The 27868-nt window shown below is 39.0% G+C and overlaps 1 protein-coding gene across 1 annotated transcript; it reads left to right on the top strand.

Moving 5' to 3' along the window:
• Positions 1 to 924: 924 nt before the first annotated feature.
• Positions 925 to 27801, top strand: ttyh2l (tweety homolog 2, like). The gene is made up of 14 exons (XM_069148996.1): positions 925 to 1333; positions 5209 to 5381; positions 10565 to 10676; positions 15361 to 15581; positions 18185 to 18280; positions 19723 to 19795; positions 22058 to 22127; positions 22223 to 22278; positions 23487 to 23579; positions 23663 to 23755; positions 24889 to 25031; positions 25143 to 25328; positions 25409 to 25487; positions 26783 to 27801. Exons 1-14 carry the CDS (start codon positions 1205 to 1207, stop codon positions 26861 to 26863), a joined length of 1605 nt encoding a protein of 534 aa, XP_069005097.1. The 5' UTR covers positions 925 to 1204; the 3' UTR covers positions 26864 to 27801.
• Positions 27802 to 27868: the final 67 nt, after the last annotated feature.

The raw sequence follows: 27868 nt of genomic DNA on the forward strand, positions 1-27868 counted from the left end.
ATCACGCGAGTTTTTGTTAGATCCTAAGTCTGGAATTGCCCCCCTGAAATCGTTGGGTGCACACGCCTGGTCCTGCGACTTGACTGATTGGTTTGGATGATGTGAGTTCAAAGATTAAAATATTAGAAATAAATTAAATCTGTTGTTACGTCTGCGGCCTCCCATGTTTTTAATTAAAAAAAAAAAAAAAAATTAAAAATCTGTTAGTTTGAAAAGGCACTGCACAAAGGGATATTTGCTATTAAAGTGCCATGTGCCTGCAGTTGTGCGCTCAAAATCTATTTCTCCACCAGGCTCCAAAATAAATTCCCGCGCTTCTATTACAGGCAGTATGGTGATCGTGATACAGGTGCAAATGCAACTTCCACCGCTGAAAAAAACATCACTGTAAATATAAGCAGAAGCCAACAATGTGTAGCAGTGGCTGCAGCAACTCATTACCACGCTCATTACTGTTCACCTCAGTGCGCCTCGTTGTCCACAAGAGGTCAGACATCAACAGCAGAAGTCATAAATAGTGCACTAAATATCCCTGCATCTACCAGCAACCACGAGTTTAGGTTAGATAGAGTGCAGAGCCTCTTCCCTTTATGTTACTGAGTTTTAGTGTGTAATCAGAATTGTGAGTTTTCTCTGAAAAAGAACATATATCAGAGGATAAGAAAGAGTGGATGCAGGCTACTGACGGTTTTCTCTGATTTATCAGTTAATGTTCTATTGTGCAATTTAGTTGGTGAAACTCCCCGCATGCATTTTTTTTTTGTAGTGCACGCGGTATGCATGTTATTGTTTCCTTTTCATAAATTAAAGAAGGGTGGCCTGGCCTGGCCTGGCCCACTTAACTAAGGGTTTGCCACGCCTTCTATGTTAAGGAGGCAGGTTCATATCGTCACTCTATCCAGTTCCTCGGATGCAACACTTGGCCCGTACGGTATATGTTTTAGTAGTAGCGCAGTCCAGTGGTTTACACACAACTATGGGACCCGGAGTGGATAGTAGTAATGTTCAGAGGGCAAAAGAAGAGCTTTTGCTTTGACATGTTGTAGTAATTGCAACTTCTACTGAAGTCGCGGTTGGTTTATTTTATTTTATTTTTTTTATTAGTTATACTTTTCGCAAAATCCAGGGAATATTTGAGTGGCAAGATCTTAAAGAGAAGGGAGCCTGTCGTTAGTGGTTTGGTGGATTTACTTTTCAAGCAGTAATGGCCACTGCAAGGGTTGATTACGTTGCTCCATGGTGGACATACTGGCTGCACAATTTCCCTCACTTCAATTTCTTTTTCCAGTCGGTCGACAACACTTTCAAACCGGAGGAGGCGAGCTATCAGCAGGTTGGTAACTTCGCTTGCGCGTATAAACGCACGCATTTTCAAAATAATCTCAGCTGAGACTCTGCTGTTGCGGACCCCTGACTTTCAAAAACAATGGTAAACATATTTAAATGTAAAGTTAAACAAAAAGTAGTTTCAGACAAACTGCTGTGTTGAGTTGTAAAGGCTATTTTTCGTTTGACCCACTCCGACACGCATCAGTGGAGCTCCATTAAATGTTTGTGCCAATTTCAGGAAGTTAGAACCCATACTGCCCTGCAGTTCTCACATGATAACCCATGACCTGTATTAACACGGTTGGCTAAAGTAGTTCAGGTGCAATGCACAGCTAAATGTATGTACACCATCATTGTGTGCACAATTGCTTTCATTTTTGAGAAATGATATGATCTAACACTGAACTTTATCATGTATTCACCCTTACAACATTTAATGGACTCAGTCTCTATTGTACCCACAGTTATGTTACACCATAAACACCCATTCCCCGGTAGGAAATGATTGAGTTTTGCTTTTTGTGTGCCCTTTTAGGTGAATTTTGATTGTCAAATAAATGAAAGAAAGGTAGAAACTGTTTAGACAGTGTATTATAATTTCTACACTGTACAAATGCATCCCTTTGAGGGCATTTAAATGTCATGTTTAGTGATGGGGACTGACTGTTGGCAGAAGGACCAGAGACTCATTGTGGATAAAGTAGACAGCATGATGGTGTTGCCATAGTTTTCCAACTGCAATCCATCATGACTCTGTAACATTTGTATTTTGCCTTCATGTTTCTGACTTCATTTTCCACTTTCTTTGGCTTTTTGGCTTTTTTTTCAGGCAATCTGAATTAAATTTGTAATATATTTAACACATCCTTATAGAGCATAATGCAATACAAAAAGCTACATGATCATCGTAGAATCGTTTGACATGCGTAAATTGAATTACAGATCATTGATGAAGATTATCAACATCCCATTAGTTAATTTATTCCAACAAATATAAGCTGTGTTAATTTGTTATGTCACAGGAAATACTGCTCCAAATCTAATAAAACAAAATGTGTGCGCACATTAGTTATAGAAGGGCATCACTGATCTTGTTAAAAATAATTCTCATACCCATTCAGTGATGGTCACAAGACAAGCAAATAGTTTATAAGTTTTTGTGTGTTATGCATGTCAAAGGGTCACTGCACAATCCTTAGACTTAAAGTAATCTATGAGTAGAGCAGCCATTACCTTCCCTTTCTAATCTGGATCCCTCAATGTACATCTTTCTTCATGTATCAAGGTCCATCATTGAATCCCAGCAGTGTCACTGACTCAGCTGAGCACCAGTGAGATAGGACTCACATATACTGTCATAACCTACAGTGCTGACAGTCTCTGAAACCTGAAATATACGCATGCTCTTCATTTGACATGCTGATGATCGGCTGTCTTTTGAGGAAAGTGTAAACTGCAAAGCAGCAACAGATACATTTTCTAAGGCTAACTGTTTCCAGTTTAATAAAATTAGACTATCACACTTAAGCCTTATTTATACAAACGTGCTTTTGGACAGATAAAAGATCAATGAACTTCTGATCAATGACCGTAAGGTAGTTTGTTTATTATGTCTTTCTTTTTTTTTCCCTCCCTCTCTTGCATCTGTTGTCTTGTTATGGCATTGCATCCAGTGGAAATTGAACTGCCTGCATGTCTAATTACAAAACAATGGAGTGGAAAATTAGAAGAGAGAGTGGAACTAGCAGCATTGTGCTGATGAAGGGCCTAAGCTGAGCTATAGTGACAAAACTTAACCAGATTTAAAAGCATCATAGACTCTACACACAGTGACTCTTGGCTCATCAACAGAACAAAACATAAACCAACATTTAGCAAATCATTGGAAAAAGAGTTTGGCCTGGGGGTCAGTTGAGGTGGGGCGCCTAGCACCAACTCTGTACTGACCTATTTGGGTTAATTTTTTGTTGTTGTTGTTGCATTCAAATTGATCATTTGGGCATGATTGATCATTTCTGATCTTAACTTGTAATGCAATGTGCATCAACACGCCACTGATAGAGTGTTTCTTGCCCTATGGTTCTTCATTCATTCTTGGCCTTGTTACAAGTCAGTCCACCTCTGGTTGAATGTCTAATGATCTTATTTCTAACTAGAATATACTAACCACTAACCTTTGTTTGTTTAGTGAAACTATGAGCAAAATATGCCTCAGCATGGCATAACTTGGAACAGAGTTTGAACAATGAAGGACTTTGTTATAGTATGCTAAACAATATAATTTAAATTCAGTCACAGTGTCAATGCCATCCAAATGGAATAATTAGTCACACACACTGAACTTGAGGGCATTAAAACTTGCACTGCAAATTATTTGCAAGTAAAATCAAGGTCATGCTTTTGTCTGGATTGTTTCTAAATTAACCAAGAGCTCTTATTATGAGTTTTGAACCCATAAATTGTTCCAAGCAATTTTAAACAATAGGGATGTTCTTGTCTTGATACCAGGCTGAGAGTATCAGACAGTGTTTTAATTAGTTTTAATAAGTATTTGTGTGACAGTATAAACACTTTCTACTTGGCTGGACATTTGGTTTAAGGTGGTAGTGTACCGACAAACGGATCAGTTGACGAGTGTACAGTCTTTGGACATGTTATTGGGAAATCAGCTCCTAAAAACTATGGGACAATTTGTTCACTAACACATTCATTTCTGAAAAGGAAATATGTAGCATTATAACCCGATTATTACAATGCACTAAATTCCTCGCACAGTTTAATCTGATACAAACAAAACAATGCTGTTTTTTTTTTAATTATTATTTAAGAGCATACTTTCAACTCTATTAATTTATTTACTGCTTAATAATGTTAAACTGTGTTACATTACATTACATTACATTACATTTAGCTGACGCTTTTATCCAAAGCGACTTACAATAAGTGCATTTCAACCATGAGGGTACAAAACCCAGAACAACAAGAATCAAGAAAATACAATTTCTTCAAGAAAGCCAAACTACAAAGTGCTATCAGTAAGTGCCATTTTAAGTGCTACTAAAGTTCTACTGTTCAAGGTAAAGTCTGAAGAGGTGTGTTTTTAGTTTGCGGCGGAAGATGTACAGAGTTTCCGCTCTCCTGATGTCGGTGGGGAGCTCATTCCACCATTTAGGAGCCAGGACAGCAAACAGTCGTGCTTTTGTAGAGTGTTTAGCTCGCAGTGAGGGAACAACAAGCCGACTGGTAGAAGTGTTCTGTACAGAGTCCAAAAACAAGCTATTATAGTAAAGTATTTCCGCTGCTTTCTTTACACCAATGTTCTTCTGTTTCTTCCCGTCCTTCAGGCTTCAAATATGTTGTACTCTCAGAAATCACAAGACTGAATGAAAGCCATTGTGTCACATGATGCTCCCCTCCCACAGCCTTGGATCATTTCTGTTTTCCTCTAAGCCATAGTCCACATTCTGCTATAGTGCTTTGCAGAAAAATCAAGGCTCTCTGTGAGCTGTATTTGCCCCCCCCCAAGACCACCAACGTGTTTGCGTCTATCCTTTTTTGCTGCAGGCAGCAGTCAGCAACGATAATGTTGATAATATGGACGAGATGGCTACACACACTACCTCAAAAATATCTCTATTCATGAGTGTTGTGTGATACTGCTGGGCTGTTTTCACTCAGGGCACTCAACCTTTCACGTAGCGGGGTCAGCCAGCCCAATACCCTGAGACCACACACATTACAGCTCTTTGCTGCTTTATTGATATTTGTGCGTACAATCTGCTGAACAGCTCTTGTATTTTTTAACGATAAAATCACCATGACTTTAACAGATGCATCTTTGTTTTTTGAATCTTTTCTCTCTCCACTCTTCTGCCTCAGTCTATTATATCTCTAGCATGTGTTGGAGCAGTGGGTCTTGGTCTGAGCCTGTTCGTTATGACAGTATACCTGGTGTGCTCATGCTGCTGCCGCAAGGACGTAGATGAAGACATTAAAAGGCCCCAAACCTGCTGTGTCACCTGGGCTGCCATAATCACAGGTCTCATCATATGGTGAGTCTAAATGGTAAAATATTGCCTTTCTGTTACATTATTTTACAAACTCAACATACAGCCATTAATGCAATGGAAATGAATGAACTGAAAGCTGTGTTTTAGTTTTTTATGTGATTTAGTTTTTTGACGAATACATCCGTTTTGGGCAAGCATAAGGAAACACAACAAGAAGTGTAGCTAATTTTTGATTGGTAATCCAGGCCTCAGTGGACAAACCACGGGACTGTCAAAGAAAATTCGAATGAGTCAAATGACTTGGCCCTGCTGGCTGTTTATTTCATGCGGTCTTTTGTCAGATTAGTTAATTCAGATGAATGGTCGACAGTATTGTAGGCCACAGTAAAGACGGCTAATTTGCAAGTCCCCAAACCTGCTTGTAGCCAAGGTCCATGTCTTTCTTTCTCAAGTATTGAAATTAGGTGTAGCTACCGTATTCCTGAGAGCAACAAGTCCCCCAACCCATGTGACCATATTAGTCAATTGTTTGTACCTTCAAATACAGAACTGTTTCCTATAGGAGCACCCTGGTTAGGTTTAGGCTTAAAAAAAAACAGTTGGTTACAGTTCAGGCGAGATTATGATTCGGGTTAAAATGATCACTTGATGCCCGTCATGAATTAAAGTTACTACGTTCTTGAAGTTGGGCAACCATTGTTTTGGTAACAGCAAACACATTTCTTGAAAAGAGCTGTCCCAACTCATGGTTTAAAGTGAACACTGATTTCCTCCTTCTAAGTCCACTGTTGTATCCAACCATCAATAGACATTATGGGAAGTCCATCACTTCTACAGGAAATCAGTTTGTCGGTTTTCAAACAAAGTCGCTTAACTTTAAAACATAACTGTTGTCATAAGCTGCTCCCACAGAATGCCTTTGGGACCGTTTTTTGGAGGACAGCCTCTCTGAGGTACCACATCATTATCAGCAACCCAATCAGTTGATTGCTAAGTGATTACACTGATACGTCCATAAAAAAAAAACAACCACAATGTTCCAGCCCTTGGATTTGTACTTTTTCAGTTTTGTGGTTTACTGACAAGTTATGGAGGCATAAACAGGCTTGGAGCTTCCATAAAACTTCAAGAGCCACATTGCCAAAAATAATTGCACTTTTACATATAATTCAATAGACTTTGACAAAACTTGTTGAGGCAAAATTGAAAGAGAAAAGAAATGAGTTTCCAACAGGCTTAATTGAATTTGCGTACATATCCGCTTAAACTTGTGACAGTGTTGGGCTTTAACTTTGTTATCTCTCTGTATGATACCAAGCCACTACTATAGCACACAAGGCCAGTTGTTATGCTAAGTGCCTGTGCATGATGCTGTTTAGCAAAGGGGCTCTGATATATAGTCTCTGCTTGGAGCTCTCATCTCTCACTGTAGAATCTTGTTGCAGTGGAATATGTATTCAGTTGAACAAATAAAGTAGTGCATACGGCATCCATTAAATAATTCTAGCCATAGAAAAAAATTAGATGGAAGACATTTAATATTACAGTTTATGTTTTATGGATTAAAACTAAAATTGCAATGATTCCAACTCCCCGTATGTAAAATTGTATTAGCTTTTAGCAGTATTTTGTCTTTGGCTTGAGATTGTGAAGTTGTTTTTCATGTTTAAACATACAGCATGTGCCGGTTTACTGTTGATGTCGTTGATGGAGTTTTTCAGTTTAACTCAAAGTGTGTTTGTTATTTACATCAGATTGGATTAAGTTGGTTTACAACAGTGACAGAAACACGAAGATAAACAAGAAATGGCTTGTATAAAAACTGTACATCTTTATTGTCCTTTATTCTGTATCATGTGGTCTTTATTAAATAAAATGGGTCAACATATATTTTTTTTGTACTCTCATGTCATTTAAGGAAAATCTATTTGTTTGTCATTATCTGTCCTTTCACTTTTTCCAGCTTTTAATTCAGCATGATATTCAAGAAGAATTACATTTCAGTTGTAAGCAGAACTCAAATAGATATAGGATTTAGGAGCTGCTTCCTCTCCATGGATGAATATTCCTGACCCCATGAGAATAAATGGGGTAAATTGAGGAGAAGATAAATCGAATATTCTAAAAACCCTTCCTCCCTGTATCAGCCTCTGTTAAACTTAATAGAGTTTATTACAATGTGCAGGTCTCTGCAGAATCAAGGCATTTATGTTATTACGTGTTCATCCAACGTGGCCATTTGTTCAGCTCGCAGCATGATTTCAATACTAAGGTACAATTTAGTTGTCATACTGTTTGTGAAGTGATCCATCCTCAACTGTGTTTGAAAAAAGACACTAAATACCCTGGCGTAGACATACTGTATGCTTTAGTCCCATTCTTTACTGTGTTGGTTTCTTTTAATACCTCTTGCTGCTGCAAAGAGCCTTTTCCTCGGCCACAACAACAGTAATGCTCCAGTGGAGGTTAAATTGCCCCATTATGTCCTGTCTCATTGCGGTTTCATTACCGTGTCATTGGTCTCTCATTATTGTCGCTGACCTGTCACCAGGTTGGCCACAGGGTTAATGAAGAGCTCATTGTCCAGGGCACTACAGATCAGCTGAAGCGCAGATGTCTTAAAAAGTGTGAAGCAAGATTTGTTCAGTTTCTTTCAACCGGCTGAATTAAGTAATTTTATAACCACATTCATGCAGTTTGAGTTGCAAGGATTACTGTAATTGTATCATATTTCTTTTTGCTCACACTGGATTGTACAGAATATGCCCCCAGTGTCCCTAATCATAACCAGAGGGAACTAGTTTATTGGAAAAGAAACAGGCAGTGGTTTGCATTATACTTACAAGGTGACAGCAGCAGGATGCTGGCAAACAAGAAAAGAAACACACCAACAGTGTCCTCCAATGTTCACAGTAGAGTGAAATTTCATGTTTACCTTAGTCATTTGAATTTGAGATCAAAACATGACAATAAGACAAATGTCAGACCGCCTGTTAGCTTTTATTTCACATTAGTCATTTGTCATTTTATAAAAAGGGTCATTTTAATTCTGAATCTTTTTCCTGGTATGTAAAAGTAAGTTAACAGATGAATGTCAAAAGAAACAAAAATGATACAGTCCAATATTTGGTTGCATAGCCCTTTGACACAATGGATCTACGACCCACTGGAATGTTTGTATCTTATTTGGAAATCTTCTCTGGCCTTCAAAGCAGCTGCATTTAGTTGATGTTTGTTATGGGGGAATCTTTGTCTTGAATCTCTTTTTCTGCAGGTACATGCATGATGAGTGGAGTTTATATCTGGTGACTCACTTAGCTTGTCCTGTGTTTATTCTGAATCCTGCTAGCGTGTTTTTTTTGTTTGTTTTCAGAACTTTTCACACTGTTGCACTTGATATATCTATTTTCTGTGCTAAAATTCACAATGGCTTCTTTTGTTTTCTCTTCTTGCCGATGAGTTGTTTTTCTGTCATAGTCAGTTCTCTGGTCTTCTTGTTGGCGTATGCCTTCTGGCTCCAAATGCAATCTCAACAGATGAAAGATAGAGTGGGGGGAAAAAAGGCTAGACACCCACTGCTCTTTCATATGTGAACAATCCATGCAAAAGGAAAAATACCTGGACAGCGAGTTAAACCAGTCCGTTGTTAATTTACTTTTGTGCATCTGAAAGCGAGGGGAAATTTAGAGCAACTCAGCAATTGCTGTAAAACTGTAAAACACTTAACATGTTCATATGAAGACCATAAGTCAAAGTTGAAAATGATTTATTTTATGTCACATTCATATTTTGATTTTAAATCACCTCGTAACTGCAATTCATTGCAAACGCATTGCATTTCACACTTCTGTCAGCTACAGCTGCAGAGATGATTCAATTCATTAAATAGTCAATTGACAGAAAATTAATTGACAGCTATTTTGATAATTGATTAATTTGTGTTGTCCATTTCTTTATTTAAAAAAATGCCAAAATACTTTTGATTTGAGGTTCTTACATGTGAATATGTTGTGGTTTCTTTATTCCTCTGTGATAACAAACAGAATTAGGACAAAAGAAGATATTTTAACTTATCATTTTTCACTATTTTTGATATTTTAAAGACAAGTCATTGAGTAATCGAGAAAATATTTGACATATTAATTGATAATAAAAAAAATAAGCATTAGTTGCTGCCCTACTGGTAACTGACTTTTGGAGGCACTGTATGCATATAAGAATTCACAGTGACATACCAAACACACCATGTGTTAAATTCTAAAATAAAATGAGACTCCAAATCTGTGTAACTAACTTCTACTAACTTAACTTGGCCATCTTTCTCTGACTGTTTGTGTAATTAAAAAAAAAAAAAAAAAAATCACAGATTTTGTTTTTGTAGTTTTGCAGCACAGATGGTGTTTAAGGGCCTCAGTATATTAATCATGTTGAGTGTAAATAGGATTTAATTTGACTGTGTGTGTGTGTGCGTGTGCGTGTGTGTGTGTGTGTGTGTGTGTGACTCCAGCTATCTGGAGTGTGATTGATGAGCTCCCTGCTGTATGGTAACCACCACCCTGAATGTGGTTGAAAGTGTTACTAGCCTCCAACCTTTGTGTAGAATGACTTCACAATAATCAAGTATGCTGAAATTGTATCATGTTACTGTAGACTGTTTGCAGTAGGCGTACACTGACACTGGGGGTTGGGACACAAATCCTCCCTATTACAGAGGTTCTGTGTATTCCAGTTGGATATATTTTTGGGTGTCAAACAGAATCCTGATGTGGATTTAGCCATGAATTGGATAACTGATTCCAAGTAAATGCTGAAAATAGTGGTTTGGTATGTTTAACACAAAATTGCAGAATGTGGCAGACATAAGCAAAACAGATGGAAGTAATAATGGATAGCTGGAGTTATCTTATTTTTAGAATAATGTTTTTTTTTTTTCTGTTTGCTCAAGTTTCATAACATCCCAGCACATATGGTAGCAAGGAGGAAGAAAGAGTCTGGAAAGAACAATAGGACAAAATATATTCATACATACTTCATTCAGACAACTTACAAAACTGGGATGAAAATTGCTCATTATTTTTTACATTTTTGCCCTTTGTGGCATAAGATTTCTTTATCTTTTTTTTTCTGTAATTACTTCATACAGTCCATTGTCATGAAATAGCATGACTGATGCTGAATTGTGTTTGTTTATGATTTTATTTCATCTGAATTTCTCCTTTTCGCAGTTCTGCTGTAGGAGTGGGTTTCTATGGGAACAGTGAGACCAACGATGGGGTATACCAGCTGACCTACTCTCTCTACAATGCCAATCACACATTGGGTGGCATCAACAATCTGGTGAGAGAAGCTTGCCCAGCTCTGCTCTACAATCCACCATTTTAACAATGTAAATATTAAATGCGGTCTCTGAAATAATCTTTTTTAATTTTTTTAGTATTATTATTATTATTAACAGTTGCAGTTTAACAATTTTCTAGTTGAATCAGTGTGAGCTGACCAGGCAATAAATGTGTCACAGTGGTTTAAAATATGAGCACCCAAATTGCTGTAAATAATTGCTTGCAGGTGCTTCTTATATTACCATCAATTAACAACATTTTGGTCACTGCAAACCATGATGCTCTCGTGGCTTGTACTGTCTCACTCCACTCGGAAACACTGTTTTACAGTTACTAGACACCAGAGCTCCTCCCCTCGTAATGGGGTGTGCATCTGTCTCAGACCAGCTCACTGCAGGAGGTCTGTATCCACTTTTTGTCACAGTGAAGGAATTGAGGTGACTGCTGTCTCAGGATTTGTAAATAGGGATTATTTCTAACCATGTCCTGACCTGCATTCATCGAAGTTATTTGGGAGGCTTAGGGGGGAGGAGGGATAGGAAAGAAGAGAGGAGAAGAGAGCAAAGGAGTCAAAACAAGGCCTTGCAAGAAGCAATAATCACTGAGCAAGAAGAGGATTAACTCCCATCTGCAGTGTATTAATGGCTGTTAAGCCTCCCCTCCTTCCATCTCGCGCCGTCTATTTATCTATAATGCAAAAGTGTGTTTGTGTTCATGGCCATATCAGTATCCCACATCCACGTCAAGTGCTCATATGCACGCGTATTGCATTCATCTATGTACACAAAGAGATTAGTGTCCATACTGAACATCATGGTAGCTACATGAAGAGGGAACAGATTTCGATTCAATCTCTCACATTGTGTGTTTGTGTGTGTGATACAACAATTTGGGTCATGATGACTGCAGGAGTTCTTGTTTATTACAGTCCTGCAATAAACCAAAAATGTTGCACTGTATGTTCAACTTTTTTTTTAAACTGTTTATAAAGGTGTTTAACGGTCAATTTGGAACCTCCTTTTTGTCTACTCGTATTGATATAAATGTGGTTGACAACATGGCTAACTAGAACCATTTATCAGTATAGTACAATTTTATTTAGCAGCATCACAAACTCCAACCTCAGAAATGACCATGAAATTGGAATCAACACGAAAGGAGTTTCAACAAAAAGTGAAAATTATAACCCTCATAAAGGCAATATACGTGTCAGGGTTGTTGTATTGGACTACATTATTTTCAGCTTGGTATAACAAATAACCTGGAAAGGGCTGTAGGAATCCAATAGGATTCAGCTCGTATGATTCTCCATCCTCGCGGCTGACTTTCTCTGACGTATCTTGGTATTGATTTGATTCTATAGCATGATGTATACTATGACTGCATGAGAAGCATAGAGATTCCCCCAAAGACATAAAGGCTTTCTCACATGCAAAGTTATAGCTTGATGTAATGCACTCCACTCTCAGAGTGGATGAGCTGGTGGGCGGGTTGGCCGTCCTATAAAGCTAAAGCTACTTTAATCTGTGTTTGGTCTATGTTTCATTGTAATTTCTCCAATGTTCTTTATCAGTTTACCAATTCCTTTCTTCATCTTTAGCTCCGCCCAGGAGATTATGATTTTGGTGCAGTTTGTTTAATTGTAAGATTGTTTGTTTGTCTGATTGTCAGCAGAATCACAGAAAAACTACCAGTTTGAGTTTGTGGTGGAGCATGAATTAAGGAAGAACCAATTACATTTTGGAGCTTATCCAAATGACCAGGCAACTCTACCAACTATTTTTCAATTTTATTAACATTGCAAGACAAGCTGATGTCAGAATCTGATGTTCCATCCATTATCTATACCCGCTTTATGCTGAACAGGGTCACGGGGTGGGGGGGGGGGGGGGGGGGGGGGGGGGGGGAAGGCTAACCATTGCACCACTGTGCTGCCAGGATATTGTGTCACTTCCTGCTGTTCACGGATTTATGTTTTTTTTCATAAATTTAATCTCACCAGCGCTAAATCTGTGTGTACAGCGACTGATTTCAAATTAAAACACTTTGTTGCTTTACTTAAGGACCTGTGTTGCAAAGTTGGTTGCTGATTTGATAGCAAGCAAGTTCAGGTCTTCTAGCTCAGTAGTTAGCAATGGCCTGTACCTTTCTGAGCTCCTTAGCCCTGCCTGCCCGTGTCTGACATTTCGTTTTTCCTCTGCCTCCTTCAGTGATAATGGTATTTGTGTTAGCATTTGGGGGCAGTGGTTTCGTAAGGGAGTGTAGAAGTAGTGTAGAAGGGCCCTTCTACACTACTTCATTGATGTTTCTGTAAATTTGGTTTGAAAAGTAATCGCCTCAGGAGTTTGCTTTAATTTAAAGACTTAAAGACATTTCCTTTGTTTTATTTCACATACTAGGTATTATAAAATTTGCCAAGTAAAGTAAATGGGACCGAAGGCAACCAAATCTCTGCTTCTCGAGGACCCAGTGAGGTTTGTTATTTATAGTGGGAGCTTTTTGGCTCTACTGTTGGTTCTTTAAGGCTCATCTCATTATAAAATATGCACTCTCACACCCTGCAAGGGATTATCATGTGTCATAGAAGGAAGGATTTGATGAGGAGGACTATTCTCCCTTTGCAATTGATGGGGATGGGGGGGGACTTTTGATTGTTCGCAGACATTCTATATTTCAGCCTTATTTCCAGTGTTCAGGTTTCAATATTAAGGGCGTCTTATTGCTGCCAGGAAATGATGGATGGGGAAACATGGCAATCACACTATATCAAAATGTGTGTTTCCCATTTACAAGTGGTTACTCCCCTACGTATAGCTCTTCTTTGAAAGTGAAAGCTGCCTTGTGATTCTTGGACTAAAATGATTGCTACTATCTGCACCATACATCAGTTCCCTAATGTCTCTCCTCAGGGTCCTATTCCTCAATGGATAACCTTGCTTGACTTTAAAGTGCTGTGATCATATATATTGTTTTATGATCACAGTTAATACAGTGAATCTATTTTAAGAATCTCTGAAGGCATTAAGCAGAACAGTTTAGTTGCATGTAAAATTGACTGCGAGCCTCAAATCAGCCAGTCTCATTTAACAGGCGTAACCAATATGGAGAATCCTCCTTGTGACTCGCTTTCAGTAAAAGCGAGCTTTAATCCATTTTAAAGGAAGACGGGACAGTCCAGATTAGGGAAATGTGGATCACCCAGAGCAGCTCACTGATGGATCCCATTTCTCACAGTCAGACTTGCTTACAGATAAGATTTGAGGCGTTGTGGCAGGAACTGTGAGCGATGATGAACATAGCAGTGGGGAGTGAGAGCAGTTTACTGGCAATCACATACTCTTGGGATTGTTGGAGTGGAGGATGGGCCCGTATCTGTGCTGCATCTCCGCATGTATAACCTTTCTTGGGTCTTACTTACAAACCATCAGGAGTATCGACTCCTAAATTTAAAATTCAATCTCGAGTGTTTGAAATGTTACAGTGTCGAGGAGAGGGCGATAACTTTGTATCTTCATTGTGGTGAGTTTTCCTAGAAGTCAGGGGTTTAATGGAGAAAAATATACCGATAAAGAAAGTATAGGTGCAGCAAACTTCCACACAAAGCAACCTCTTTTCAGAATTAGAAGAGCCTCCTACTCAAGGTTATGTTCAGTGCGCCAGCAAATTCATTCTGGTGTGTGTGTTTGTTTGTATGTTTTTGTATGTTAAATTATGAGTTTAGGAGGTCTTTTACAGTATCTTTGCTGTTCTATTAAATTATTATGAATTATTCTACTGCACTCTTCTTGACAAATAACATACAGGTTTACTGTTTGTGAACCAGCATATTGTTCGCTTAGCTTAGCTTAGTGCAGAGACTGGAAACAGCCAGCTGTATCCCCCTGATTCCAGTGTTTGTGCTAAGCTAACGAGGACTGGTTGCTAGCCTTTCATTACTGGACATTTATTGGTAATATCAATCTCTCCATTTAATTCTCCTCCAGAAAACAAATGAGCACATTTTCATAAATGTCAAACCGTTTGATTATTACTGATGTAACGGCACTCTGATGACTCTGATTTAGTTGTTTGGTGTTATACTTTCAGTTTTGATGCATTTGCAGAGCAGACTGTGCCGTTAATGTCACTGTGGGAAAAAAAAAAAAAAAAAAAATCCATCTATGGGTCAAGCTATTTTGTCTGTGATTCTCATTTTCTTCCTGTCAGAATTGGTATTCAAATTGACTTGTTTCGAGTTCTGTTGATGCTGCGAAAGTGAAGACATTTACTGCATCACATTGTTTCTGTTCAAACAGAAAAGCAAAATGTATTTACTCTATTCCACCATGCTTCCTCCCACTCTCTTCTCACTATCAAAGACCCCTGTGATAACAGGTCTCCCCGGTATTGTTATCAGTATTCCACTCTAACATTGTTTATCTGAATAAAGCACACGGTTGTGGAGAAAAGTTAATCTTTTCTCGAGGGAGTGCTCCTTTGGTTCTTTCACCTTTTTCTACATTTTCAATCTCCTTTTTTTTTTTAGGAATATCTGTTTTTTATGAATTTATTTATGTTCCTGTTTCATTTTTAACATCTTTTCTCCCTGACTCCTCCTCACCTTATCCTTCCTTATTCTGTTACCCTGCCCATTGTCTTTCTTTCTTGAAATTCTCTTATTTCCCTTTATTTTATTTTTTAAGGTTATAGGGTCTGTGGGGAATGTGGAAACTGGACTCAACCAGCACCTGGAACGCCTGGATGAGATCTTTTCTACAAGGTCGGACTACCTCCAAGCTCTGCGCTTCATGCAGCTGATGGTCAACAATGTCATCCGAGAGCTGACTGCTCTGCCAGGCATCGACAAAACCAATGTTGACTTGGCAGCCATTGCAGATCAAACAGCCTTCATTGAATATTACAGGTAGGTGGAGACGTACAACCCCCCTAAGGTGATACATATTATTTTATTTGATCTGTGTTTGGATGAGGTAAACATGCCGCTCCGAATGGGACTATAAGTGATCCAGAGCAGATGGGATTTTATTGATCTACCCTCCGGAACACAGACCGGAAAAGCTATTTTTTTCCCTGATTACTAAATAAATGAAAGATGAGATTGAACTTATTTCCCATTGTGCAATTTGAGCTCTGATACAGAATGTTATGCATGGCAGAGTAGCTATTAGACCATAAATGATCTTCTTACCTGCAGACTTTTTCTCACATTGATTGCAGTTATGTCAGTGTTCTCTTCATAAGAACTATTTTCTTTTCAAAGACTGTGGAATTAAATTCAAAAATTAAATTCAATAAACAAAGAGGAATATATCACACCCAATCAATAACAAAGTAGTTCAAATGAATATAATATCCCGGATTAATTTGGGAGGGGCATTTTACTTTGTTAGGCTCAAATCGCTGCTTCTCCAAACTGTGAGCGTGTTTTTTAAAATAAATGTTTGATAAAACTTGTGAAACACATAAAACTTTATCACGCTGTTGTACCCTAAGGTTTGCATTTGCAACCTGTTGATTATTGTACTTGTAGACACATTTTGAGCAGACTAAAGTTGACAGATTTAGGGTAGTGTGGTATCTTCTGCAAAAGGATTTGTGTGGCTTACATGGGGGAACAAGGCTTATCTGGATGCTTTTGTGAGCATGTTCCTACAGGTCATCATGTAAGTTAATGTCACACCATGATATTCATCTCACAACTCCAACCTGTCCCAGAGTGTAAAACTCCCACTCGGAAACATGTTGAACAACGACATGCTATAAATTATTTCAGTTAAATTTTAATGATTGAATATGCGTTGAAACATTTGTGCTTGACAAACTACACCACCTATTCTCTTTAATGTACATTTTTCAAGGTGTACATTATGGAGATCTGTTATTGCTCCAGCACATACAACTACACTAAAGCATTTTCCCACAAATGTATAAAAAATATGCATTGGGCTTATTTATGTAACTGTGCAGCAAAATAATAAACACAATACTACTTATTACTTTGTTTATTTGTTATGATTCTCATAACGATGTGTCTATAGAAAATGGTCTTTGTCACTGAGCCCCTGGTTGTGTACAAGTTTTCGACAACGCTACTGCAGCTCCATATCCTGTCTATTCACCATGTTCACGGAATATTGTGGTGTTTATGCCTTTTAATTCAGTTTTACATCATGAGCCTTTGATGCAGTTAAACACACTTCTTATTGAATCAACCAGCTTACTTAATGATCATGTATTTCAGTTAAAACATAGCAATATTAAATATATCTATTTTTCTGAGCACCTCAACGACTTTAAATCCATGTTAACTTTGGTGATAAGTAAATTCTTGATATTCTTTTACAAAGAGTAAGTTTCCATGTTTTACCTGGTTCAGTATCAGCTGCAGTATTAGCAAGTGTCTGTAATTCCTAGCATCCATCCATCCATTGTCTATACCCGCTTAATTCCTAGCATGACGAAGCAAAAATAACTGTTATTGTACAACTGGCAGTGTTTGTAATATTAATTCGATAAATATTCCCACAAGGATCCACACTGTCTTCTCTTTAGCCTGACATCAGATCTTAATTTGGACTACAGTTGCCTGACAGCAATCTCCTGGGTCTTGATTGGATTTCACGCAGCCATTGGGCTATGAACAGCCTGCAACAGGGTTTCATTGATGAATAGCAAATGTTACAGCCAAACTGGTGTTATTAGAACAAGGCAAAAAAAAGAAAAGAAGAAAAACACACAATTCTGTTTTCCAATATTATATCCTTCTCTATTGTATGTATGAACTCATCCTTGTCTCTCTGCTCAAAGAAATGCTTTCACGGTTGCGTTCTGGTTATGCAGATATACTGCAGTCTTTCATAGTAATTCCTTGCAGGTCACATGTCACTTCTGTGAGCAAAAGAACTGTTAGTCTGCAGTTTATTTTCAAACAGTCCTGCACTATATCTGGACTTCTTCATGAGCACAGATTTACTACTATGCTTCAGGTACACCACAGCAAGCCCATATCAATATATAGTGTCCTGGGAATTTGCCTGCTTCCGTGACATCCTGCTCATCAACGTTTTTGCAGTTGCCATAAATTTACTCTGCTGTTTAGGCTTGTGGCATTAAGAATGAGTCATAAGACCCCCCCCCCCCCCCCCCCCCCCCCCCCCTCATGTGTTTGGATGGTCAGAACACACACACGCACACACTTCAAATCTAGGCTGAGCGTCGCCCATTCCTGTGAAGGACATTTTCAAAGGAAAATAAAAAATTCATGTGTATGGATTTGTGGTGTTGAATTATTAAGCCAACAAGCTGGAAATTACCTGAAACAGTTGGGCTCTAACCAGCAGACAAGAATGCTGATATACGAGACACACAGATCTCACATGTTTAGTCCCGAACATATGTTGGGCCAGCACTTCCTGAGGCTTGTACATGTGCATGACATATGGTGTCGTTAAGTAAAAGTGGCTCATGGGGATTCTTATGCTGATGCTTCATTTTCCTGTCTTGTAGATGGCTGATTTATCTGCTGCTTCTGATCCTGGATCTGGTCATCTGCTTGGCCATGTGCTTGGCGATGGCTAGGTATTCTCAGTGTCTGCTTATCACGTAGGTACCCTCTGTGTGTGGAGGTATTTGCTTTTCATCTTGTTTCTGAGGCTATTTTTCTTTCCTTGTGGTGCATCTTTGTTCTCATCGAACACTGCTCACTGACCGAAGACAGACAGGGCACCGGTCAGTCTCTCTGGCACCATATATGTCACTCCATTAGCAGCACAAATGATAGTATTACATCCTCAAATAGCACTGACAAAGGCACTGGCTTTGTTCCTCTCCTCAGTGACTTGCTTCTTATTTCCACATACAGTGTAAGACAACCTTCCACTACTATACGCTCAATCAAACCGGCTGATAGAAAATTATTGAGATTCCAAAGCCGTGAAAGAAATAGAAAGACTCTGTGGAAGAACATTTGCTTGAGTAAATTGCATCCAGTAATTTAAACCAACTCTGATGTCTGACAAGCAAATCCACAATCCAGACTTCCCATCCCATTTGCCCAATTTAGTGCATCCTACGTGTCAGTGCTAGCAAATGATGCTAAGAAACGCTCCTCACATCCCTCTCTGATGGGTCTCACTAATGCCTATTGATCGACTGAGTAGGATGAGCCTGCTCCCTTAACTAATTATTAAGTGCTCTCAGGCTACTTTATTGGTGCTTTCAAGAAGGTCTGAGGAGCGAGTTGAAAAACGAAGCCCTCTTCAGCCTTTTTACACCCATCAGGGGGCCATTCTTTCTCTTTTTACTCGGTTTATCTACCTCATAGCACTTTCTCTCGCCTATGCCAGTGGTCACTAAGAAATTGTTGTGAATAGTGGGAAGATTGTTTGATATTTTTTTCATGCACTTCCACAGTATTAAGACCCCGCTGAACTTGTCATTCTATTTTAGACAAAAGGGGGTCAGTTAAAACAAGAGGCTGTCAAACCAAAGCTTGTGGTAGCTTTTGATTGACCGTGACCATGTGCAGTGATTGACACCTAATTCCTCATGATTGACAGACAGCGTGGCCAATTAAAAATGCTGCTACTGAAATCAAGCAGAGCAAAAATGATAATAAAACATAAGAAATTACAAAAATCAGAGATGGAAAGTCCCCAGACTTCAAATAATAGGCTTGTGAGACCTCTATTGAACCATTATTTTACTTCAAACTAACTTATTTCTGAGTAGATAATTTTTTTTATATAGATCTAGGGCTAACAAGAGAATTAAACAAGGAATCATGAGTTAATTTATCTTTATAGCTCTCTATAATAAATTGAATTTCAGCTGTATGGTCTAATCAACAATGCACCATGCGAGTTGGGCCTCCATCCTCAGGCAGAAGGGGAACAATTCCCAAGCAAAAGCTGAACAGAATAAATCAAATTAACTAGGGGAAAAGGGGGTTGAGGATCACTGGTACAAAGACAAACTGATTCATCTGATTCTCCCCTTGTGCCTTTGTCTTTTGTCTGTATCTCCCATTTGTTATTTTCCTCCAGGATCATGGGTTTTGTTGTACTGTCTTTGATCCTGAGCTGGGCCTCACTAGGAGCTGGCACTGCGACAGCTGTGGTGAGAAAAAAAATATTTCTTTAAAATACTGTCACACTTGCCTAATTGGTTTATTTATTTAAATAAAATGCTATAGAATAACTGTTAGATGCACTTCACCCATAGTGATCTTGTTGGACTGTACTGGTTCTTGTATTTTGCTTTCTATCTCATGCAATTCCTCCTAAGGGTTTTACTGTAAATAAACACACAGACAAACACTTGAACGTGTCAGCTGCTTAAAAATTGTCTGTAGGTGTTTATTTAGTGTACAGGGGGCTGTTTTTCAAGGTCAGCCATGCCGTAAAGCTGATTACAAATTCCTAGTCTTCTAGGCTCAGCCCTTGGCCCTTAACTCCACTGTAAACACAGCACTTTTAATTGCACTGCTCTGCTTTCTTCAAAATCTGTTCTGTCATTGCACAAAATTTGATCTGACCTTTTTTCTGACAGATTGTTCTCCCTTCATGACTGTACACCATGTGTTCAGAGCATCTGGACTTAGTGTTTTTAACGGTGCTCATATTAGGGAAGCTGTCTGGGGTACAAACAAAAAAATAACCCCCTTGCTTCCAGCCTTCCTCCATCGCTCATTGTCCGCTGTCTCCTCTCCTTGATCTACGTGCCTCCCAGAGAGAAACCCCACATCTGTGGATTATCCCGCAGGATTTTACGTCTGGACAGCTGTTTTAAGAGAGGCCGGGAGTATAGTGGGGTTTAATCTGAAATGAACTGTATGGGTGTGAATCTCGGACATCTGCTGCCATTCTTGGTTCTCTGTAGCTGTTGAGCCAAATGACCAATATCTGACCTCACAGGCCAGCTTATCCAAAGTATTTGAGTAAAGCTTGTCTGTAACATACATCTCTCAGACTGTTATATCACAGGTGAGCTGAGATAAACGTCTTCAATAACTATCCCCGACTACTTATTAATAGGTGGCCTTTTCCTCCACACAAAGTGGTTTAGTGAAGACCACGGTTTTTAGTAAGAAAAAATGAATGTGGGACAGTATGCACAACCAGCGAGTAGACTTGTTGCACCTGCACATCATTATTAAAAAGAACTGCATATGCAAAAACATGGTGCCTTTTGAAAAGAAGGTAGATGATGGCGGTGTCCTAGAAAATACTCATAAATTTCTACATATTTGATGAGACCCGGCATAAACAAAATGTCCCTGCTATTATAATGAGATAGAGATGAAGGGTAACATCCCAGCAGTGCCTCACATGTTGCAGTACAGTTTTTGCTGAAAACAAAATGTCATGTGATCGCAGTTGAGTGTTGGTTGATAATCTGAAAGTAAAGCTTAACATGGGGAGAGGAATTGATTGTTACATATGAGGCCCATTTTTTGTCTTCATGGTTGTACTTCCATCTGTTTTACTTTGCATGTGCACCTTTACACCGCTTGTTTTTTTTTCTTGATAATGGCTTCGTAAGATCAAAGTCGGTCTGCCCACTCTGAATTCCTTTTAGCCATGCTTTACAGTGACAAGCTGTAGAAAGGCACATCTTGATTGGGGCTGGCAGAGAGAGCAATGGACATAAGACTGTATTAGGACTAAATTACATAAAGCTTTGATGTTCGATTTTACGTCACAACTGATTTCTTGATCCCTTTGAACTTTATCAAGTTGAGCTATAACCTTTTTTTTTTTTCTTTTTCCCTACTGAATTATGCAGGCTTATTCTGGTTATTTTTTTATGTTTAACTTTTTTATTTTTTATTGCGATGTTTTTACATTCTGGGTTCTCAGTGCACAGGGATTGAATGACCTCGACCCAAACTGTTAGTGCATGCACATTAGCAGCTCTCCACGGATGAATTAAAGAGCATGAAAATATTTAATAGATTTCATCCATGGTCTGCAACCAATGACATGCTCTACATGATCAATAATGCCGTTCATTTTTGTTTAGAGATGTGCGAATGTGTATCTGCATGCTGGTGTGTTATTGCTGCACAGTTAAAGGGTGAGGAAATGTTGTAAACATTAGCTGACCAATCAATTACCTGCCAGTCTTCAATCAGCGTTACTCAGTTGCAACACAAGAATTCAAATCTAGTTCATGACTTTGTTCATGAAATTGTATTTTCTTGATTCTTGTTGTTCTGGGTTTTGTACCCTCATGGTTGAAATGCACTTATTGTAAGTTGCTTTGGATAAAAGCGTCAGCTAAATGAAATGTAATGTAATGTAATGACTTAAATACATACTCTACTCCTTTTGGTCTGCCATACCTGTAAGATGACAGTGTGTTGCTGTTTTTCCACAGGTCACTAGTGACTTCTGTGTGTCTCCAGACAAGTTTATTGTTAACCAAACCAAGGATTTCCTCACTGCAGGTAATTTATCTCTATAAACAGAATTGCAAAGACACCAGCTCTGTCACTGAATGTTAAGTCACAACACTAATGTTCCTTTTTCTCTCACCTCCCAGATGTTGCACACTATTATTTATTCTGCAGTCCGAATCTACCAAACCCCTTCCAACAGGTAATGACTAAATGTAAAAGGTCGTATCTGTCTGTTTACACGTGTAGTTATTTATCAAGAATCACACTCTGGAAAATGTATTGCTATTTGAGTTTTTTTGTGTTAGTTAGCAGGCAACTAAATCATTATGGGGCCTTATTCTACTGTTCTGAAAAATTACCCCACAACACTAATTGAATTACTTTAAAGTGATATACTTTGATCAAGAGTATTCATTTTTTAATATGCAGGCCTCCAAAAATTAGTCACAACTTTCACCCTGTTCATAATCTTTGCCTTGGAGTGCTTTCACTGAGAACATTTTTGAGTTATTTATTCAGTTTTCTATAAATCACGCATAAAGGAAACTACTGTACATGGGCCACTTAAATTGAGCTGATTTCATTCACGTGTTCCTAAGAGGCTAATTATTCCTGCTTGAAATGTAGATTCGTTGAAATAACTTTAAAAATAACTGCAGAAATGACATAGTTATCACACAATCTCAACAAAACCTGAACAGGTTGAGTATCATAACCCTGAAATGTATCTGCTGCTATTCAGGAATCACTTATTATCAGGGAAACCAGACATTGACATATAGTCTTGTCTAATAAACATAAAACCATAAATGTCTGTCAGTTGTTTTTTTTTTTTTTTACTGTGAATCTGATGCCCACACACAGATCAGGAGGTTTTACTTCACAAGTGGTGCTCCACTTTCCCATCACGCGCAGTTCAGCACGTGCATGGCAACATTTTAACGAGAACTTAGTGTGATCACACATATTCGTGAATTTAGTGACTTTGCGGAGGATAAATCCACAAACAGTAATTATTAAAACCCACATGCTTAGTTATGATCACAGTACCCATTTATGGATTAAAATGCTGCTTAAGTAGGTAAGATGATTTTTCTCTGATGACCTAGATGATATAAATATTGCTCTTTTGTTTATGCTGGAGATTGATGGTGGGGAGTGTGTGTGTGTGTGTGTGTGTGGGGGGGGGGGGGGGCGTAGGCGAGACGGTCAGTGGCAAAGGATAATCTGGGCCTATCTGTCTGGAAAGGAATGTGTTCTATTCTAAGCGCATTATAAGGCCTGATTTAACACCAAAATTACTTGTTGACATGATGCTCCCAAACAATGCTCTCCTTAATGATATCCTCTCATTGTTTGTGGTGGATGTCTGTGCGTGTGATTCGGCGGGTTATTACATTTCCGCAGTCTTTGACGATCTGCCAGCGCTCTCTGACCACCATGCAAATCCAGATCCAGGGCTTGCTGCAGTTCTCTGTGCCTGTCTTTCCCACTGCTGAGGTAAGTGGCTGGCTGACATGCTATTACATCAGGCCGTGGAAAGGTGTGTATCATTCTCTCCCCTTTTATACCTTGTTATACAGAGAGACCTTTTGGGGATCCAGCGACTGTTAAATTCCACTGAATTTAGTCTGCACCAGCTAACAGCCTTGCTTGACTGCCGCGGGCTACATAAGGTAAGGTCAGATTCTGACCGGGACACTTTTTAATAGGATTGCTTTGTAGCATAGCTCAAAGCCACTTAGAAGACCAACTTGAGTGATTTTCAACCTTATCTGTTTGTACTTCCCACAGACTACTGCAGTTGTCAGTACACTGTGTATCTGGTATATGGACTCTATTCACACCCTTGGTGATAGTAATAAAACTTGACTTTTGCAGGTTTCTGTTTGTCCGATTTTTATCCATTAACGAAAATAAGATGCCTCTGCGCTGAAATGAGTCTTTCTGGGTACTGCGATTGCAACATTAGATATACGCTTTTGGACCAGTAGAGCTCCTCTATGATAATTGTATACTGTATGAGGGGGGTCATACTCTAACAGTTGCATAGAGATAAGCCAAGATGGAGGGCAGTGGGTCTGTCCCCAAGTTACTCAGTAACGCAGAAACAGTGACCACACATATCCCAGGAAAATGTCAAGACTATTTCTGTGAGCTTTTCATATTACAACAAGCAAAGCAAACTAGGAATGCATCTGTAACATGCATATCATCAGGGTAATATGGTTTTGACATGCATTTGTGAGTCTGAGCTCTCTGCACTTCAGCCACTATCTCTTCCTCGAAAGTCTGCTGTTGCTTTTATCCCCAACAGAGAGGTGTTTACATTTACAGTTGTGTTCTATAGCGGTTTGTGGCCCTCACGTAGACATAATCTGCCCTTTTAAACAAATCATTTTTAAACTGCTTTTTTCCAAAAAACAATTTGGTCACAAACAGCATCCTCAAGGTATTTGGTCTGTCTTACCTGTGTTTAGTCATATTTCATTTAGGTTTGGAGTTCAGTATGCCTCCTGGGAATTTGGGAAAGTCTATTAAATATCCCCAAAAAGTAACATAAGCAGGAATCTTTTTTCTAAGTGCGTCAGCATGGCCACATCATTTTTGTCTATAAATCTCAAATACATATTTTTTATTTTTTTTGTTTATTAGGTTATGGATTTATGCTCTGTGGGTTTTGAAGACTAGATACATACAAATAATACATTATAGTTCCCTCTGAAGGAAAAAAAAAAAAAGTATATATGGGTGTGTGTGTGTGTGTGTGTGTGTGTGTGTGTGTGTGTGTGTGTCCCCATTCTTCTAGGACTATCTGGATGCCCTCATGGGTGTGTGCTATGATGGGGTGGAAGGGCTCCTCTACCTCTCTTTGTTTTCTCTTCTGGCTGCCTGCGCACTCTCCGCCATGCTGTGTGCAATTTTCAGAGTGTGGACACTAATGGGCAGCAGGTCAGTGCCGAGCGACCCCCTTACCCCATTATGGACTGCCCACAATGCACTCCCGCAAAGTGTTAACGCACGCACTCTCTGTCTGTGTACGGCTGTACAACTTTCATCTAGGGAGAAAGAGTATGATGACATAGATGAAGAGGACCCGTTCAACCCACAAGCACGGCGACTGTCATATAACCCCAGAAGGTCCAACACACACAGTTTCTGTAGCTTTACCAGCAGCCTTGGCAGCCAGGCTACCCTTCATCCACCGACTCCATCTGCTTCTAATGTCATGCCACCTCCTGAGTACATGTAAGATCAATAGAAAGTGCTGGTATTTTTCAATATGCGTGTTTCAACTCTTACCACCTTTCTTTCCCTTTGTGTCACAGGAATCAGTCGATGCTGTTTGGAGGGACCCCACGATATGAGAATGTGCCACTGATAGGCAGAGGATCCCCACCTCCCTCGGTGCGTTGGCCCTATGGGGCTCTAGTGTCCCTTGTGTGATGGCGATTATGGCACTATTGACCTCAGCACTGCTACAGCACCAGCAGAGAGCACGTACCACGAACATGGCAATGACCTATACACTGCATACAACCTCACACTGTCTACGCTTAGTGAGGGGACTTATGTTGCTTTGCAAGTGATGAAAGACTGATCTCTGCTGGCCATTGACTGAAGTGCATTATTTTTTTTAGCCGTCTCTGTACACTCCCACTACTAAACTCAAAGCACGTGCTCACATCTTTTTCACCACTGCCTTGGACTGTTTTTATGGTTATCACAAAGTAGTGGGTGAGACCACATTATAGCATACATTTATATATGTGTAAAATAACTATGAGGTAGTGCTAAACACAAAGAGTACTGCCTCCTCATCCTCACATCCAGTATTGACTTTTAACGGTGGAGCTCATAGTCTATAAGTGTGTGGTGTGTCTCCAGAGCTGGGGATAAATAATAGATAGCAAAACACTGGTAAATCCATAGTTAAAGTTTCTGTTAGCTGATGTGTCTTTCCTATTAAGTTTTCTGCTGGGCTGGCTGACTGCTTGAATGGCATTCACAGGGAAACAAAAAACTTGAAACACCTTTTGAGGGGGAGAAGGACATAGAGGATGTGGACCATTGTTTAAAATTTTATTTTACCTCTGTGACACACATTTTAACAGGCACTGGCATGTGGTTTTTATTTGTTCCTGTAACTGAGATGCTTGAAACTTTGGAAAATATATTTGCAGTAAATACTGCAGTATTTTTGAATCAGCTCTTCAATGCATTCCAATCATGCCTTTATGTAAGATTGTTCTCAATAGGGTATCTACCTGCTGAATATTAACCAGTGTTTTGTAACTAACCTTTTTTATTTTCATTTTTTGACTCAGACTTTTATTAACCGTAAGTTTTCTGTTGTCCAACGTCTTCATTTCTTCATTTTCCTACCGCTCCTTCATGCACACTCCAGACTTACCTTCATATTAACACTCGCTATGCAAAACATTTTACAGAGTTTTACATGCGAGTGTAACTTATTCTATGACTTTTTATTTATAACCTCCATCTAATATATCTCACCTGCTCTCCAACAATAAAGCATCATCCCCTGATTCCACATCTTCCTGATTAAAGACCATCTCATAATCAAAGAAGTGTTCCCCAAAATTAGATCAGATCATACCATCTTAATGTTTGCTAATCCTGAGATGCTGTGTTTAAGTGCAAGTATCCTAAAATGTGTTTTTTATTTATTTTTCTTGCAGTATTCACCCAGTATGAGGACCACCTATCTATCTATGACTGAGGCCCAGATCAGACACTTTGGGACTGACTTCCAGGTGTAGCCTGCTACCTTCTGAACCATTTTCACTGCTTCTGTCTGAGACTGTGTTCCTACCCAGAAGGCTGTCTTCATGGCATAATCCTGTTTATGGGAGCGACAGCCCGCCGCCCCAATCTGAGACATAAAAGCAGGCCATATGAGGCAATTACCTCACTACGACATCAGTGCAGTGCTGGAATGCGCTGAATGCAGTCCAAAAAGGTGTTTTGCTTTTTCCAATATTCTGGGGGCATGCATGGATATGATCACTGGTCAGTATTTTGATGTGAAGTGAGTGGCTAAATATGACTACAAATTGGCCTTCCATCATGGCTTTTTGATCTTTGCAATATCCTTTGTGTTTGGCAAGTTTCATTTTTAGCAATTCAATTTTGGGCCTTTTTGTCATTTTAAATTGTGCGATATGAAAAATAAACACCATCTTTTCAAGTAAAAAAAAAAAAAAAGAAAAAAGAAATAACAGATTTTGGCAATGAGAATTATACCAAATATTGTAGTTTTGTTTTGAACAGCCAAAGACGCCTTCAAGGATGAATCAAATAGACATAGATGAGCGGTTTATAGTTATACTACATCTGGAGAAGCAGTTGCATGTGGGAAAATTCCCCTGAACTAATTAAACACAAAGTGATGGATTTTAATATCCTGGCATTTATACGTGTGCTGTGACCGTGTCACAGTAAAAAAGACAATTGAAATGTGATTCTCAGCATTCTATGCTGTGTTGTGATGATATTTCATTCTGAAATACTCGATAGCTTACAAAGCTCAGTGCCACAAGTGACAGTTGGTGAAACATGAACTGAATAAGAAAAAATGTCAAGTTTGCTCTCAGATTCAAATAACTGGCAGTATCTTGTGAATGAGGAATTGTTCTGTATTGGAGAAATCTGTTGTGTGCTGTTTTCTATGTTGGATAATGTATCAAACTAAAATGATGTTTGACCATAAATTTCTGTATTCAGACTCATTGATTCATTCATTGTTTTCTCTTTAAGTCTCATTC

This window comes from Embiotoca jacksoni, unplaced genomic scaffold (genome assembly GCF_022577435.1).
Source record: "Embiotoca jacksoni isolate LCO1_2020_lvr unplaced genomic scaffold, fEmbJac1.0.p SCAF_15, whole genome shotgun sequence".
Classification (NCBI taxonomy): domain Eukaryota; kingdom Metazoa; phylum Chordata; class Actinopteri; family Embiotocidae; genus Embiotoca; species Embiotoca jacksoni.

Excerpts from the sequence above, each read along its gene's own strand:
- ttyh2l (XM_069148996.1), top strand. The coding sequence starts at position 1,205 with ATGGCCACTGCAAGGGTTGATTACGTTGCTCCATGGTGGACATACTGG. Across the intron at positions 25,032-25,142 it reads TGGACACTAATGGGCAGCAG|GGAGAAAGAGTATGATGACA; the intron begins GTCAGTGCCGAG and ends ACTTTCATCTAG. Across the intron at positions 25,488-26,782 it reads GAGGATCCCCACCTCCCTCG|TATTCACCCAGTATGAGGAC; the intron begins GTGCGTTGGCCC and ends TTTTTCTTGCAG.